General features: G+C 36.5%; 1 protein-coding gene and 1 pseudogene across 1 annotated transcript; one reads left to right on the plus strand and one right to left on the minus strand.

The window, feature by feature from the left end:
• Positions 1-1,101: 1,101 nt before the first annotated feature.
• Positions 1,102-2,717, plus strand: LOC140878620 (senescence-specific cysteine protease SAG39-like). Its single transcript, XM_073282238.1, has 2 exons — positions 1,102-1,883; positions 2,122-2,717. The coding sequence occupies exons 1-2, from the start codon at positions 1,433-1,435 to the stop codon at positions 2,715-2,717; spliced, it is 1,047 nt and encodes a 348-aa protein (XP_073138339.1). The 5' UTR covers positions 1,102-1,432.
• A 2,489-nt stretch (positions 2,718-5,206) lies between these two features.
• On the minus strand, positions 5,207-8,820 carry LOC140878622 (ABC transporter F family member 3-like; annotated as a pseudogene).
• Positions 8,821-17,057: the final 8,237 nt, after the last annotated feature.

Here is a 17,057-nt window from a genome sequence, read left to right on the forward strand (position 1 = left end):
TCAACAAAAAGATTCAATCACAGTTCAACACCACTATCAATTTGATGTATTTACAGCTGCAATAGATTTTCAAGTTGAAGAGCTTAATAATAGATTCAATGATGAGACAGTTGAACTTCTTAAACTTAGTTGTGCTTTGGACCCTAAATAAAACTTCAAGTTTCTTAATGTTGATCATGTTTATCGACTTGCTGAAAAATTCTACTCTCTTGATTTCGATGCACAAGATTTGCATCACTTGAGATTGCAATTGGATCACTATAAACTTGATGTTGTTGGCCATGAAAGATTTCAGAATTTATCATCTATTTCTGAATTGTGTCGAAGATTGGTTGAGACAAACAAGTTAGAAACCTACAATTTGATTGACAGGTTATTTTTTCATGTGTTATACTTTATATTTACATCATAGCTACATTGTTTACTTATATATTAATCTAATATATATGTTTATTTAATTGATAGGTTGATTCGTCTTGTTTTAACTCTCCCAGTTTCTACTGCAACAACAGAACGGACATTTTCAGCAATGAAACTTGTTAAAACAGCTCTTCGAAATAAGATGGAAGCAGAGTTCTTTGCAGATTCTATGGTTATCTACATTGAACGGGATTTGGTCGAAAAAATTGATAACGATTTAATCATTTTTGAGTTTGATTCCAAGAAGAATCGAAGAGCGCAACTCCAGTAATGTTTTAGCTCTCTTTTTTGAAGTATTAAATATTTGCATTTTTTCATTACATGTTTTCATAAAGTTAATATAAACATATTTTTTTAATTATTTATTTATTTTGTCAATACATTTCAGTATGGGACGGAGCCAGCCCCAGGTATTTTTGAATCCTGGCTCCGCCTCCGTGTTTAACTATTTTTATATATAACAACTAGGAAGTACGTGGAAATATTGTCCAAATATCATGTATTATCCAAAATCAATTGCTCACCCCTATTTTTTTTTAAAAAAATAAAACCTAGTTGATATTAGTAAATCGGTTTGATTATTTACATAATTTAAAAAAACAACTAATTTTATCAAAATATCGTAAATAAAATAAAATAATAGTATTACGAATAAAAATCATGCATACATATATAAAAAATTATTATTATTAAAAATAAAATTAAGATTATAATATCGATAAAAAGAAATATAATAATACAATTATATTTGAAATGAAGTTACATGCATGGATGAACAATGAATTACCATAAATTGAATTAAAAAGTTACAAATGGGGAATTAATAAATGACAATTAATTTAAGTGAAAGTCAAAACTTGCGGGATCTTGATTCAAATCTAGCCCCTCGAGACTCGTTCCATAAATCACGATCAAATGATCAATACATGCAAGGAATTCACAACCTATAAATACTCAATTCTTGCCCGTTCATAATTTCCATCTTACAATTAAGTTTTTTGATATACATAATATGGCTTTCCAATTCAGCAAAATCATTTTTCTTGCATTTGTGTGTGTAATTCTTGGGATGTATTCATCTCTAGCAACATCCAGAACCGTTCCAGGCGGAAAAATGGTAGAGAGACACGAGCAATGGATGAAACAATATGACCGTGTATACGAAGACGACGTCGAAAAGGCGAAGCGATTCAAAATATTCAAGCACAATGTGGAGTTCATCGAATCCTCCAACCTTGACCAAACCAAGTCTTACAAACTTGCCGTCAATGAATTCGCAGATATTTCGAACCAAGAGTTCCGCGCTTCTCGTGGTGGATACAGGACTAGATCATATTCTCCCCACGAGACATTTTCGGCCACCAATTACTACTTTAGGCATGAAAATGTGACTGCAATTCCCGCAAGGCTCGACTGGAGGAAGAAAGGAGTTGTCACTGCCGTGAAGAATCAATTTACATGCGGTGAGACATATATAAAAATTAAATATTCATGAGTTATAAATTCATGAAAACAATTGAAATATTTTTTAGGTTATAAACCCATGAGGTGTCCATCCCAAAAAGTTTGCTGGGGTTGTCTCAAAGGTTTATAACCAAACTCTTTGTTAGTTTTATTATTCAATGTGGAATAATTGTAACAATTATCTCGTTCTTAAAATTACTCGAAAACTCATGCACACATGCATATACGCACGTACAGGGTCTTGCTGGGCATTTTCAGCAGTTGCAGCCACGGAAGGGATCCACGGGATTAAAACGGGGAAGCTGGTGTCATTGTCCGAACAAGAACTCGTGGATTGTGATTCCAACAAGATTAATCATGGGTGCCGAGGAGGTTATATGAACGAAGCGTTCGAATTCATAATTCATCGAGGCCTCTCGACAGAAGCCAACTATCCATACAAAGGAGAAAATGGCGTGTGTAACAACAAAAAGGAATCCTCAAGAGTGGCAAAGATCACTGGATTTGAGAAAGTTCCGTCTAAAGACGAGTCGGCGTTACTCAAAGCGGTGACGAAGCAACCTGTGTCTGTGGCCATTGATGCCAGTGGACTGGCTTTACAGTTTTACGCAGGTGGCATATATACGGCTGAGTACTGTGGAACTCATCTAAATCATGGTGTCACAGTTGTTGGATACGGAAAAAGCGAGGCCGGGAAAAAATACTGGCTTGTGAAGAACTCTTGGGGCGCAGCATGGGGCGAAGGGGGATACGTGAAATTCGAGAGAGATGTTGGTGCTAAGGAAGGGGTTTGCGGGATAGCCATGGTTGCCTCTTATCCAATTATTGATTAAAACAATTGTTAATTTTCAAAGACATTTTTGGTGTCGTATGCATGCTATGCTCCAACTGTATACCTCTCAGAGGCCATATATATGGATCGAACTTACAAATGATCAGTCTGCTTTTCTTTTTCATTTTTTTTGGAACTTCTGATCATGTACTTTCCGATTACTTCTGCGACTACCAAATTCAGATAATGAAGTGTACGTTATCTTATACAATTGAGCAAGTTTTTCATTGTATGATAAATCTTTACACTTATATATAGGGTACGTAAAACTGCGACTTCATTGTAGATAATACGAAATAGATCGAGTCGCAGTTTCAAGACATAAATGTTTACATGTCATGTATAACAAAAGTAATAATTGATATTTTATGTATTATTATGATCTATATGCATTAACTAAAATTAAATAATATTTTCACAGCTCAATGTATGCTCGAACTCAAATAATGGATACATAATCTAATCAAGATATTAGTACAAAATATTTATTTAGTATTAATATAACCCAAAATATTAGAATTTGTATGACCACAAAACCGTAAAATCATAACCGAAATTTAATGAAATGCTATAGATGATGCAGATATTTCAATGTAGTTTATATTTTTTGGTGGGGTTTTTATATATTGATAAAAAATGTTGTTGAAGAGATTTAACAGATTTCAACTACATACGTCAAATGATTGAGACGAAATGGTAAGGATTCTTAAGTTAGGATCCTATGATGTTAATATTATATGTGTATATTGCAGAGAGACGCAAGGATGTTATAGTCATGCTTTTGATTTCTTGAACGATGTGTTCTCATCTAGTTGATGTACTAGTAATCAACGCACTTTCTAAAGAGTTTCAGATGAGCTTACGGGTTTTTCTCCAACCCGAGAAATTAAGTTCAGTGTCGAGTATCTCAAGTAAGAATTTATTTAAGATGATGAAAAGAATAACACAGTAGTACATAAAGCAGATTGTGATGAGATTCATTGATAAGATACTGATTTATTCGATATTAAATCTAAGCAAGCAGAATATTTGAGAATGATTTTGTAGATTTCGGGAATTTTGCAATTGTTTGCTATCTGTTTAGAAGCAAATTTTCGTTGTAGCAATTGTTTTGAGAATTCTAGAGGAAATTTCGGTAGAATGCACAATTGAATTACTGTATTTTTATTTGGACAATAATAAATGAATTTTTTTAGATAACGATTAGATATGGATGATTTTCTTGATGAATTGATTTAGATGTAATCAATGATGAATTGATGGAGTAAGAGCGAATTTTAGATGTTTTGATTGTTGTCCCTATAAATTAAGAAATCTTTGTGATTTAAGATTTTAATGGAATGAATAGAATTTTAGATTTGATATTGACAAGATTTGTTGACACTACAAGAAAAAAGGTAAACAACAACGCTTTTTCCACATTGTTATTGTCCCAGAAAAAGCGTTGCCGTAGGCAGTGTTGTAAAAGACCGCGGTCAAAGAAAACGCGGAAAAAGCGTTGTGGTATTTGGAAAAGACAACACTTAAAAAGCGTTGTAGATTAATGCAAGGACAACGCTTTAAAAGCGTTGTCGTATTTGGAAAATACAACGCTTAAAAAATGTTGTAGATTAATGCAAGGACGACGCTTTAAAAGCGTTGTTGTTTCTAGAAATAACAACGTGTAAAAAGCGTTGTAGATTGAAGCTAGGACAACGCTTTTTAAGTGTAAGAAAGCGTTGTGCTTTCTAGAGATGGCTTAAAAAAGCGTTGTGCTTCGTTGTTAATTTGAGCGAAAATAACCAATAAAAAACGTTGTTTTCGACTTTTTTTTTGCAAATTTAAATGTCTATATAAATAAAATCATTAAAATATATGAAAGTGCAAAATCGATTTTCATACAATTCAAACAAAAAATATGACAATTCACAAATTCTGAATCCAAATTATGTCCATCAGTGTACTTGAATACAGACTGTGTTCAAAGCAAAAACAAAAAAAAACAAAAATCCCACAAATATGGCATCTAGTTGCTTCAAGATCAGAAACAATCCTTTCGGTGAAGATCAGTTGGCCTTCTATCAAGACAATTCAGGCACAAAACTGCAAAATGAAGAGGATCAACATATATATATAGAAACTTGATATACAAACACAAAGTACTTGTCACATATGGCTCGTAGCAAATTATATATATAGTTAAAATGATAAATATAAATAATTAATGTGCATATTTGGAAAGAATCCCTAATCGAGAGAGGACAAATCTGAAGTAAATGGAAGGGAAATAACAGATAGTTGAGAAATTAAAAGTAAATAGAACAAGTGCAGTGTTAGTATTTAATTATACACATGATCATGTGGCTGCACATGCATACTTTTCATAACCTGCACACAAATGACTATCCTTTTCAGAAACTTTACGCATATTAATTAATCTGGATGAAAAAAAAGTGAGTCCGATTGCCATATGTTATATATTAATTCTTGTGACTCTAACTCGATATTTTATCAGGCTCTCATTATTTGCTTCTGTTGTTGCAATGATCTATTTATGCCAAGCTTTCAGAGCACCTTGATTCTTGATTGGACAAGAGATGCACGCTTTGCATTGTAGCGGAACTTGTCAATAAATGACTGCAATGCAACCTTTTAGAAATGATAAGATTGTTAAAATCCCACACAGAATAATGATACAAATGAATGTAAATGTATGTTACCTAAATCTCACAAACAGAAATAATACAGCAAATGCAAATGAACAAATCACCTGCATATGAGATCTTGCTCGTTCATTTGACTCAAATGCTTTTTGTTGGTTTTTGAGCTATTCTTCCCTTGTTCTCTCAAATGTATCATAGTTCCCCCGATAAGCAGTCAGTTGTTGTCCTTGAAGGTGGAGAATATCCGTGACCACCTATAAAAAGCGATAGACAAATGGTAGGTCAAAGATAACACAAGTGAAAAGCCCAAGTAATAATTCCAGACAGGTTGCCTGCTGATTTCAAGAAATTAACAAACAGGCGTAGAGAACTCGTACAGTATTCAAAAACTCTCTAGCATGCGAAACCACGATTAATGTCTTTGGCCATTTCACTAGGTAAGATTCCAGCCACAAGACAGCATGTAGATCGAGATGGTTCCGCCATGAAAGAAAACATGCATATGAGCTACTAGCATCGTGTAAGCCTACAAAGAGTATTGTCAATCCTAACATACTGTTGGTTCATCAAGAAGTGATAGATCAGGCTTAATATACAAGGCACGAGCAAGCGCTATCCTCATTCTCCATCCTCCAGAAAAAGTTTTAGTTGCCTTATGCTGCATCTCTGGAGTGAAACTGAGACCCTGAAAAAATATTATAGAACCACAGATGATGTTTAAAAGGAACCAACATGCATAGGAAATGTGGTAAATCATCAACCATAATGTAAGATCGAAACAATAACCATTAACAGATTACCCAGCTGAGGGGAATCTGACAAAAGTGTCTATAGTAACAGGTAACTCAGGAAGGACGGTAAGAAAAGAACATACAGAAGTTACGTTAATAAGATATCACCGCAAGAGGCTCGATTACTCGAAGTAATGGTTCACAAAAAACTCACTTGTCAATTATGTCACATGAATATTTTCTGAAGTGGGCATTAATATTAACCAGAAAGATATATGGCTATAAAACGAAAATTGGAGGAAAATAACCTCTCACAGGCAACTACAGGAAAACAAGGAACAAGTAGGCCCGCCTCAGCAAGTATAATTTAAAAAGGAGCTGCTCGCGCCTCTGCAGAATAAGCATCAATAAGCTCAATCCTTTTGTATATCTCGTCAAGTCTTTGTGCAGTGGCATTTTTGTCAAACCTTCCATCTGGTTCCCCATTTCTCTTCACATAGTTCTCCTCCAGGTCCATCTCTCTCTAAAGGATGAATGATTGAGATTGAGGGTTAAAAGCAAATTGAGGCAACTAAAACAATAGTGAAGTCAGACGGAATGGTTAAGTTTTGCAACAAATCATTTTCTAATTGGAACTAGGAACTTCCAACCTGTAATCCAAGCAGATGAGATTCTTCTTCCAAAAGTTGGGTTCTTTCAAAATCCGAATTCAAAACACATTGCAGGGCCGAAATATCATCTCCCACCACCTCTTGCTCTACATGTAATATCTGGCAGTTCTTGGGAATTCCCTCAATAGCATGCATGGCCATGTACCTCAGGAAAGTTGTTTTACCAGTACCATTCCTTCCAACAAGGCCTGCGATCAGAAAAGAATTATCCAAAGGCATAAAAGTACTTAAGAGACGTGAAACGATTAAAATAAACAACTATATAAATTAATGTGATTTTTAGTTAAGATTTTATAGTTCAATTCATCATCTCGTAAACTTAAGTCAAGAGTTCCAGATAAGTACAAAAAGAAACTAACTAGCTTCTTCAGAAAGTTGGGCCTTCACTAATGTCATGATTAACAACTACAGAAGGCATGCCGGCTTAACCTGCTTCCATTTCCTCTAAGTGTGTTTGATATTGTGTCTGTACCATCAGTGCAGTATAAGAAAACATAATGGAACAAAAAAGGTCGTCACTACCACCCCCTCCAATCCCCTCCCAGTCTATCCATGGAAAAGTACAGGAGCTAAAGAAAGTAAAAATAAGAAAAGCTGCACTCTCGTGCGTACGAAAAGACAGAAGAAAATCCTAGATTAACCATCATTTTTTCAAAAACAAATGTTTGACCAAAAAGATAATGCAGAAAACTGGACCTCGATTGTCTTTACCCCTTAGAAAAGACAGATGAACACACTTCAACTATCCATAAATCCTTAAATTGAACCAAAAGTTCTAGCATTCAATTCTAATATGAATTTCCAAAAGTGTAGGTAATTTGCACTTGGTCCAAAACTGCAGAGCGGGGTAGTAAGAAGAACAAGAGCAGGAGCATGGGTATGGGTGGCATTCTAGGTGTAAAAAAAAAAATCAAATACGAAAGCATCCAAGCAAATTTAAACAAACTAAATGAAATTAACTAGTCAATAGTTAGAGAGGAAAATTTTTACAACTATTACTAACCATTAAGATTCAGTGTGATCCAAAAACTTTTATAACTAGCACTTGTCATGCTTTAAAAATTTGAGGCAAGTTTGCCAGAAGAATTGCCTTAACTGAAGATATTTATATTGAAGTTTATGTTTTCAGTTACCTCTCTCTGGCGCTCCTCTTTTCTCTTCCTCCTTTCAATCTTCATTTTATCATGCTCAGTCAGCAAAGGGCCATCCACAGGATCTGGCTTCTTCTTTGGAGCCTCTTCTTCTTCTTCATCCATTCCATCATACAGTCTCAATGGTGTCAACAGGCTTCTAAGTGCTGGTTTTTCTTTCACCAATCCATGCTTCCCAAATTTTGTGCCTTAACAAATTCTATCTCGGGGACCCTGGAACAACATACAGATGACACACGATACTGTTAAGAAGAAAACAATACATGTTTGATAATTTGAGAAAATACCAGCGTTTGGATATCCTTTGTGTTTTTTGAAAATTCCAGTTTACTGTAGTTATGTCGGATGTTCGAATTTGGGTTGCCATAGAATCCTATGAATCGCCAGTTTTTTCTCCCCATGCTGAACTAGACAGTCAGTGTGCCCATGCGAGAAAGATTTAATAGTAACTTCAGTCGTTTCCTTCCAGAATAAGCATAGACCACCACTCCGGCCCCGGCTATCCACCACAAAACAACCCTTCAAACCTATCATGGATTCCCAATATTCCTTATTAATATCTCTCTTCCGAGTTTCATACAGGAACAAGATAAAGGGTTTCTTGTCGGCTATAAGCCGTTTAAGCTCGTGGAATGCCCGTTGGTTCCCAAGCACCCGAGCATTCCAAACAATACAACTCATATTGGTGATGCCCGCTAGATCAGAAGTTGAAGAAATTTGGCCTTCCACCATCTGTTTTTTAAGTTCCCTGGGATTTTCATGAACAAACCCCACTTCTACGTCCATGATAGTCTGTTTCTGTCCTGGTCCGATTTTCAAGTCCGGAACACCCTTATCCGATCCTTGAACCAGTTTGTGCTCGGGCTTTACGCTTCCATTTGAACGGACTTGGATTTTTCGGTTTGTCATTCGCCACTTTCTGACACAAAAATTCGTGTGAAGGCTCGGAAATCATAAAATCTCCTGTAGTCTTACCCAGTCCTCCATCTATGGCCAAGCATATATACATCCCTAACTGCTCTTTCCTTCGACGATTCACCATCAACCTCCTTCATATATACTTTCTTCCCCTCTGAATTTATATGCAAAATTTAACTATAGTTTTTCCTATGCATATAAATTTTTTCAAAGGTTTTGTGATGTTTATATGCACCCGAATGCGAGCATAACGTCCCAGGAATGAACCACTATTGCACTCGTCCAACTCTTCAACCACTCCAATTTGTACCTGAGCAAGCGTAGTTTTATTCAGGAATGCCACTGGGACGTTATGGCATTGAGCCCACATAGATATTTCATCGTAATTAATAGCCTGAGGGCCATCCAATCCATGGATCTCCTTAATCACGATCAAGTCTAGGAAATAACTCCACGGCCCTTCATCGCAAAGTACTCAAGCAAGAATGTATTATTCCCCGCAAATTCATTATCCACCATGCAGTTCGACACACGTTCTGCTTCGATTTTTAAGTCGTCTTCCATGAGGGTTAGCTTCTGATCTTCAGGAGTAAATAATTTGACATCTTTTACGAGTCTGGCAATCTCATCTTGTTGAAGTATGCTTCTATCAGATTGAATAGGAATATAAAAGAGATCGGATCGAATAATACAGATCAAATGAGCTCGGTGATCAGATGAGTTCATGGCCAGATCGTATACTGGGATCAGATCGATGTGATGGTCAGACGAGTCTTCGGATGAATTCATGCAGATAGATTGCTCGAGTATTGTGACTTGGTTAGAAGTCAGATGAAGTGTCCAAGAAGATATATGCTTGCAGGCAGATCGATGCAGATCGAAATACAAGGGCAGATCAAACTGATGTATGAAGACTTATCGGGCTGGACCATATTGACTTTATAATTGGGTCAAAAGTTACTGTTGACCTAAAGCCCAAGATGAAAGTCGGTCTAATTCTCTATATAAGCAGATAGAAGCTGGCCGCAACGAGAATAACAGAAAATCAAAATTCTTCAGAATATATTGAGAGAAGAAAAGAGAGATTTTGGAGGAGAAAAACAAGCGAAGATTGTGACGGGAAGAATTCAAGTATCAAAAGCTTGAATTGAGTTTGTATCTAGCTTGAGAGTTTTTTCGTTGTCCATCTCTGTAATAAGCTCTGTTCTTGAGTTTGGGTTGTTCTGTTGGTGATTAATAAAGGTGTTGTGTTGCTCTCCCGTGGACGTAGGCAAGTCTTTGCCGAACCACGTAAATACTTGTGTTGTTTAATCGCTTTCGCGTGAGTTGATTGATTGATCTGTGTGCGTTGGTTTTATCTACTTTCTGGGATTATTGTTCTTATCTGTGTTTCGTTTTGTTTGGTGAATTCTCGATCTTCAAATTTCGGATTGATTCCTAACAAGTGGCGCCGTCTGTGGGAAACCAAGCAAAGATGGTGGGATCAATGAAGTTTGATATTGAGAAGTTTACGGGCAAGAACGATTTCTCACTCTAGAGGATTAAGATGCGTGCAATCCTGATACAACAAGGATTGGTGGAGGCTCTTAAGAAGAAGGAGGAGATGTCCGATGAGATAAAGAACAAGGTTGAATTGCTCGAGAAAGCACACAGTGCAATTATTCTCTGTCTGGGAGATAGACCTCTTCTGGAGGTGGCCAGAGAAGAATCTGCAGCGGCGGTGTGGCTCAAACTCGAAAATTTATACATGACGAAATCCCTGGCTAATCGTCTGTACATGAAACAGAGATTGTATTCCTTTGTGATTAAGGATGAGAAGAACCTTGAAGACCAGATCAAAGAATTCACCAAGATATTGGATGACTTGGAAAATATTGAAGTAAAGCTTGAGGATGAAGATCGAGCTTTGATACTTCTGAATTCTCTTCCTAAAGCATATGAAAATTTCAGGGATGCTTTGTTATATGGAAAAAAACAGACAATAACATTGGAAGAAGTTATGTCTGCTATTCAATCCAAAGAACTTCATAGAAAATCGAACACAAACACTGAATCACATGGAGAAGGTCTTACGGAGAGGGACATAAGTGATAAGAGGACATCCAGTGGGAAATATAGGACAAAGTCCAGATCAAAGAGTCAAGGAAGATACCAGAACAGAAATTTGGGTAATATGAAGTGCTATGCTTGTCAGAAGGTTGGACATCTGCGAAGAGATTGTCCGGAAAGGAAAGGGAAGCAACATGAAAAACCCAAGGATGATGGTACTCTGGCCATAGCTACAAATGGATATGTCTCAGCAGAAGTATTGGTGGTTTCTAAAGGTGATCAGAACCACGAGTGGATATTGGATTTAGGATGCTCCTTTCACATGTGTCCCATAAGATCTTGGTTTGAAAAATTGGAGGAATCAGATCAGGGCATGGTACTGTTGGGGAATAATCAATCATGCAGGATAAAGGGCTCTGGAAATATCAGAATAAGGATACATGATGGGATCGACAGAGTACTCACCAAGGTGAGGTATGTGCCCGAGTTGAAGAGAAACTTGATATCATTGGGAACGCTTGATGCTCAGGGATATTCATTCAAATCAGGAGCAGATAGTATCTCAGTGTCAAAAGGATCTCTTGTTGTGATGAAGGCTGTCAAAAAGAAACCTCCTGTATGTACTACAAGGTGATACAATTATTGGAAGTACAACAAGTATTCAGGAACAGCAAGACAGAACCAAGCTATGACATCTGAGGCTTGGACATGTAAGTGAGAAGGGATTACATGAGCTGTCTAAACAGGGTCTGTTAGGTGGAGATAAGATCGAATCACTTGAGCTGTGTGATAGTTGTGCTCTTGGGAAATCTAAAAGAGTATCGTTTGGTCAAGGAAGTCACACAACTGAGCAACCATTGGCCTACATTCATTCAGATCTATGGGGTCCTTCTCGGACAGAAACTCATGGTGGAGGCAGATACTTCATGTCTTTGATAGATGATTACTCAAGGAGAGTATGGATATTCATCTTAAAGACTAAGGATGAAGCTTATGACAAGTTCAAAGAATGGCTGCTGGCAGTTGAGAACAAGAGTGATCGAAGAGTGAAACACCTGAGAACAGATAATGGACTGGAATACTTATCAGATAAGTTTGTCAAGCTATGCAAGGAGAAAGGCATTACCAGACACAGAACAGTGGCAGGAACGCCACAACAAAATGGTCTGGCAAAGAGAATGAACAGAACTCTTCTGGAAAGGATCAGATGTATGTTGATCAATGTTTCTCTTCCTAAGTCCTTTTGGGGAGAAGCATTATCTACTGCATTCTATTTGGTCAATAGGTGTCCATCCAGTGCGATTGGTTTCAAGACACCAATGGAAAAGTGGAGTGGAACACCTGCAGACTACTCAAACTTGAGGGTATTCGGATGTCTAGCATATGCTCATCTGAAACAGGACAAGTTGGAAGCAAGGGCAGTCAGATGTATATTCATTGGGTATCCGGATGGTGTGAAGGGTTATAAGGTTTGGAACCTGGAGTCAAGAGGTCCAAAGTGCTTCAACACTATGGATGTGAAGTTTGATGAATCCAAACTGGGATATAAAATGAATACAGATGGAAAGGACAGTCAGATCAGTGTGAATGATAAACTACCGATTGAGGTGGAGTCTTTTGTGCCAGATGAAGAGGCAGATGAGATGCAAGATGATGATATGACAGCGAGTGATCCAAAAGAGGACTTAAGAACTTATAATCTTGCAAGAGACAGAACCAGAAGGGAGATCAGAGCTCCTAAGAGGTTTGGTGAAGCTGATCTGGCTTGGTATGCACTGACAGTAGCTGAGGAGGTGGAGTATTTAGAGCCAAATACTTATGATGAAGCTATGGCGAGTAAACAGAAAAACAAGTGGATTGAAGCTATGAATGAAGAGATGAACTCACTTGAGAAGAATCAAACCTGGAAGCTAGTAGACAGACCGAAGAATCAAAAGACATTGGGATGTAAGTGGATCTATAAACAGAAGGAAGAAACTCCTGGTACAGATCAGATCAAGTATAAAGCAAGATTGGTTGCAAAGGGTTTTGGTCAAGTAGAAGGGATAGATTTTAATGAGATGTATTCTCCAGTGGTCAAACATTGTTTCATCCGGATTATGTTAGCACTGGTGAATCAGCTCAACTTGGAGCTTGAGCAGATGGATGTGAAAACTGCGTTTCTACACGGTGACCTGGAAGAAACCATTTATATGGAACAACCAAAGGGCTTCATACATCAGAAAACCCAGAACAAAGTCTGCTTACTGAGAAAATCATTGTATGGGCTAAAGCAGAGTCCTAGGCAGTGGAACAAGAGGTTTGATGAGTTCATGATTGATATTGATTTTGTGAGAAGCCAATATGACAGATGTGTCTATCTGAAGAAGGATGATGAGCAGGTTATCTTGTACCTACTGATTTACGTTGATGATATCTTGATCGCAAGTAAAAGTAGGACAGATATATCATCCTTGAAACAACAGCTCAACACAGAGTTTGAGATGAAAGATCTGGGTGAAGCGAAGAGAATTTTGGGCATGGACATAGTGAGAAACAGAAAAAGACAGGAGATTCATCTGAGTCAGAAGAACTATTTGAAGAAGGTTGTTCTGCGGTATAATATGAATCATGAAAAATCTGTCTTGACCCCTCTGGGACAGCATTTGAAGCTATCTGCGAATCAGTCACCTGAAAGTGATGAAGACAAGATGAAGATGGCTGGTATTCCATATGCTAGTGGAGTGGGGAGTCTCATATATGGAATGGTGTGTAGTAGGCATGATCTGGCATACACAATCAGTGTAGTGTCAAGATTTATGGCTAATCCGGAAACATATCATTGGGAAGCTTTGAAGTGGATTCTCCGATATCTCATAAACACAACTGGGCTGGGATTGATGTTTGAGAAACAGCAAGATGGGATTGATCCGGTAGTTGAATATGTGGATTCAGATTTTGCTGGGAACTTAGACACAAGAAAGTCGTTGACTGGTTATGTATTCACCTTTTATCGCACATCGATCACCTGGAAGTCTAATTTACAGTCAGTGGTTGCTCTTTCGTCCACTGAGGCAGAATTCATAGCTGTGACTGAGGCCATAAAGGAAGGATTGTGGTTAAAAGGGATGATAGCGGAGTTGGGTGTAAAACAAGATCAAGTTGTAGTACACTGTGACAATCAAAGTGCAATACACTTGACGAAACATCAAGTCTATCATGAACGATCGAAACACATAGACGTGAAAATGCATTTCGTGAGAGATGTAATTGAAAATGGAGATGTGATCCTTGTGAAGATAGCATCAGAAGAAAACCCTGCAGATGCTATGACTAAGTCACTGCCGTATGCTAAGTTCAAGAAATGTTTGAACTTAGTTAATGCGGTGATTGGAAATTAGCCAAGGCGGCTAGGATGGAGAGCAACATTCCTTCTTAAAGAATCAATGTGGAGATTGTTGAAGTATGCTTCTATCAGATTGAATAGGAATAGAGAAGAGATCGGATCGAATAGTACAGATCAGATGAGCTCGATGATCAGATGAGTTCATGGCCAGATCGTATACTGGGATCAGATCGATGTGATGGTCAGACGAGTCTTTGGATGAGTTCATGCAGATAGATTGTTTGAGTATTGTGACTTGGTTAGAAGTCAGATGAAGTGTCCAAGAAGATATATGCTTGCAGGCAGATCGATGCAGATCGAAAACAAGGGCAGATCAAACTGATGAATGAAGACTTATCGGGCTGGACCATGTTGACTTTATAATTGGGTCAAAAGTTACTATTGACCTAAAGCCCAAGATGAAAGTCGGTCTAATTCTCTATATAAGCAGATGGAAGCTGGCTGCAACGAGAATAACAGAAAATCAAAATTCTTCAGAATATATTGAGAGAAGAAAAGAGAGATTTCGGAGGAGAAAAACAAGCGAAGATTGTGACGGGAAGAATTCAAGTATCAAAAGCTTGAATTGATTTTGTATCTAGCTTGAGAGTTTTTTCGTTGTCCATCTCTGTAATAAGCTCTGTTCTTGAGCTTGGGTTGTTCTGTTGGTGATTAATAAAAGTGTTGTGTTGCTCTCCCGTGGACGTAGGCAAGCCTTTGCCGAACCACGTAAATACTTGTGTTGTTTAATCGCTTTCGCGTGAGTTGGTTGATTGATCTGTGTGCGTTGGTTTTATCTGCTTTCTGGGATTATTGTTCTTATCTGTGTTTCGTTTTGTTTGGTGAATTCTCGATCTTCAAATTTTGGATTGATTCCTAACACATCCGGATCCATTGAAGAGAATACGACAGAGATTAACGCTCAGATCAAACTGAATGATTGATCAAGAGAATATCCTACAGAAGTAGGAGAAAATTCTCACAAGGCGTCCAAAGGAAACGTACCCTAGGAGAGATCATTGCCAAGTTTGACTTATGAATTTTAAACTTACTACAACTGTTGCAAGTTTTAAGTTACAATTATAATTATAATTTTAAATAAAATTATTACACTCAATATAACAAAATCATAAATTTTGGTTTTCCATTAAAGTAATAACAATTTTTTAATAAATTAAATTTAAATTTTATATTAAATATTTGATTAAAAATTTATTTTTTATTTCTGTTTTAATTTTTTCAATTAGTCTATAAGTTATCATATTTTAAAAATTAAATTTACACAATCGCAAAATATTTTAATTTTGTTACATTAATATATATATATATATATATATGAATTAAATTGATTTAAATTTTAAACAAATGAAATTTATTTCCATCTATAAAGAAAAAAAATTCAAACTAAAGTTATTATTTATGTCAAATAATTATTTAGTTCAAAGAAATCAATGCAAAATAATAAGATATATATTAAAGATATAAATCCAAGTAATTGTATGAATAGTTTACAAATCTCTGCAAAAGTCCTGCGAAAAGTCTACAAAGAATCAATGGAATTCTGTTTGTAAATCTGTGACATTCTATAAAACTCAATAAAAATTCATCAACTCCACAGAAGTCTATCTTTAAAGAATTAATTAAAAATAAATAAAACTCTTAATTGAATAACGATAAGTGTCATTTTATTTATTATTCTGTGTTATTTTTTAGTCTATATATTTTGAATGCATTTGTTACGTCATTTGGGTCATTCATGTTTAATTTATTTAGTTTTTATGCATGTGGTCTACTTTTCGTTTTTCTTGGTTGAATTATAAGTACAATGAAAATTCAAGGAATTATGGTAGAAAGTTTTGCGCTCGAGCGGTAACTTTTATCCGCTCGAGCGCGTTAAGGCATAAATTGAAGAATGGGGCAGAAAAATATGCGCTCGAGCGGTGACTTTTTCCCGCTCGAGCACATTCAGGGGTTTTTGAAGCAGCGAGACAGAGATTTATGCGCTCGAGCGGTGATTTTTACCCGCTCGAGCGCGATCAAGATAAGGAAAATATCTTTTGGCGGATTTTAAAAAGGAATTTCAAGGCACAAGGACTCAAGGGGCGTTTAAATAGCAGATTTCACCAGATTTGGAGTATTCAGTTAGAGATTGAAGACGTCGGCTAGGGCTAGGGAGAACGAAGGCTTTTGAAGAACGCTTCATCTTTTTCTTCTTAATTATTTTTCTTTTTGATGATAAAACCTATTAGTACTCTAGTTATGTTTTTGTTTATGGAGTAGTTTTTCTCTTCGATTAAGGCCGCGAGATTGGACCGAGACTGATTTATGTTAAACTTGTGGATTTATGTTTAGAATTTTTTATTTATTTCAATTATTATTTGTTGGATTTTTCATATTGTTTATGTGAATTATTTGGCCAATTATTTGCTTGATTTGTTGATGATTCTAAGTCGAAAGATTAAGAATTGATTCTAGCCTCACTCCAATAATTAACACAAAGTTAAATCGACTAAAAATAGTATTCTATTTCATTGTGTGGTTCTAGGTGAAAAACTGAGTTTTCATGATAGTTTAATGTATTTGAGTTTGATTAGAATTAATTATAAATAATTAATTCAATTCGTCCAATTTGAATATATTTGGCAAAGTCTAGAAATAGCTTGTTGAATAGAATAGGAATATTCACCGTGATTTGGAATAAACTTGAGTATTAGATTGTGCCACGTGTATGAATGAATTAGTTCGGTACCTTCAAGTAGAGATGTCAAAATGGACCAGCGGGGCGAGCCGGCCCACAACCCGTCGTAACCCTTAC

The sequence above is a fragment of the Henckelia pumila genome, chromosome 2, assembly GCF_033568475.1.
Source record: "Henckelia pumila isolate YLH828 chromosome 2, ASM3356847v2, whole genome shotgun sequence".
Lineage (NCBI taxonomy): Eukaryota > Viridiplantae > Streptophyta > Magnoliopsida > Lamiales > Gesneriaceae > Henckelia > Henckelia pumila.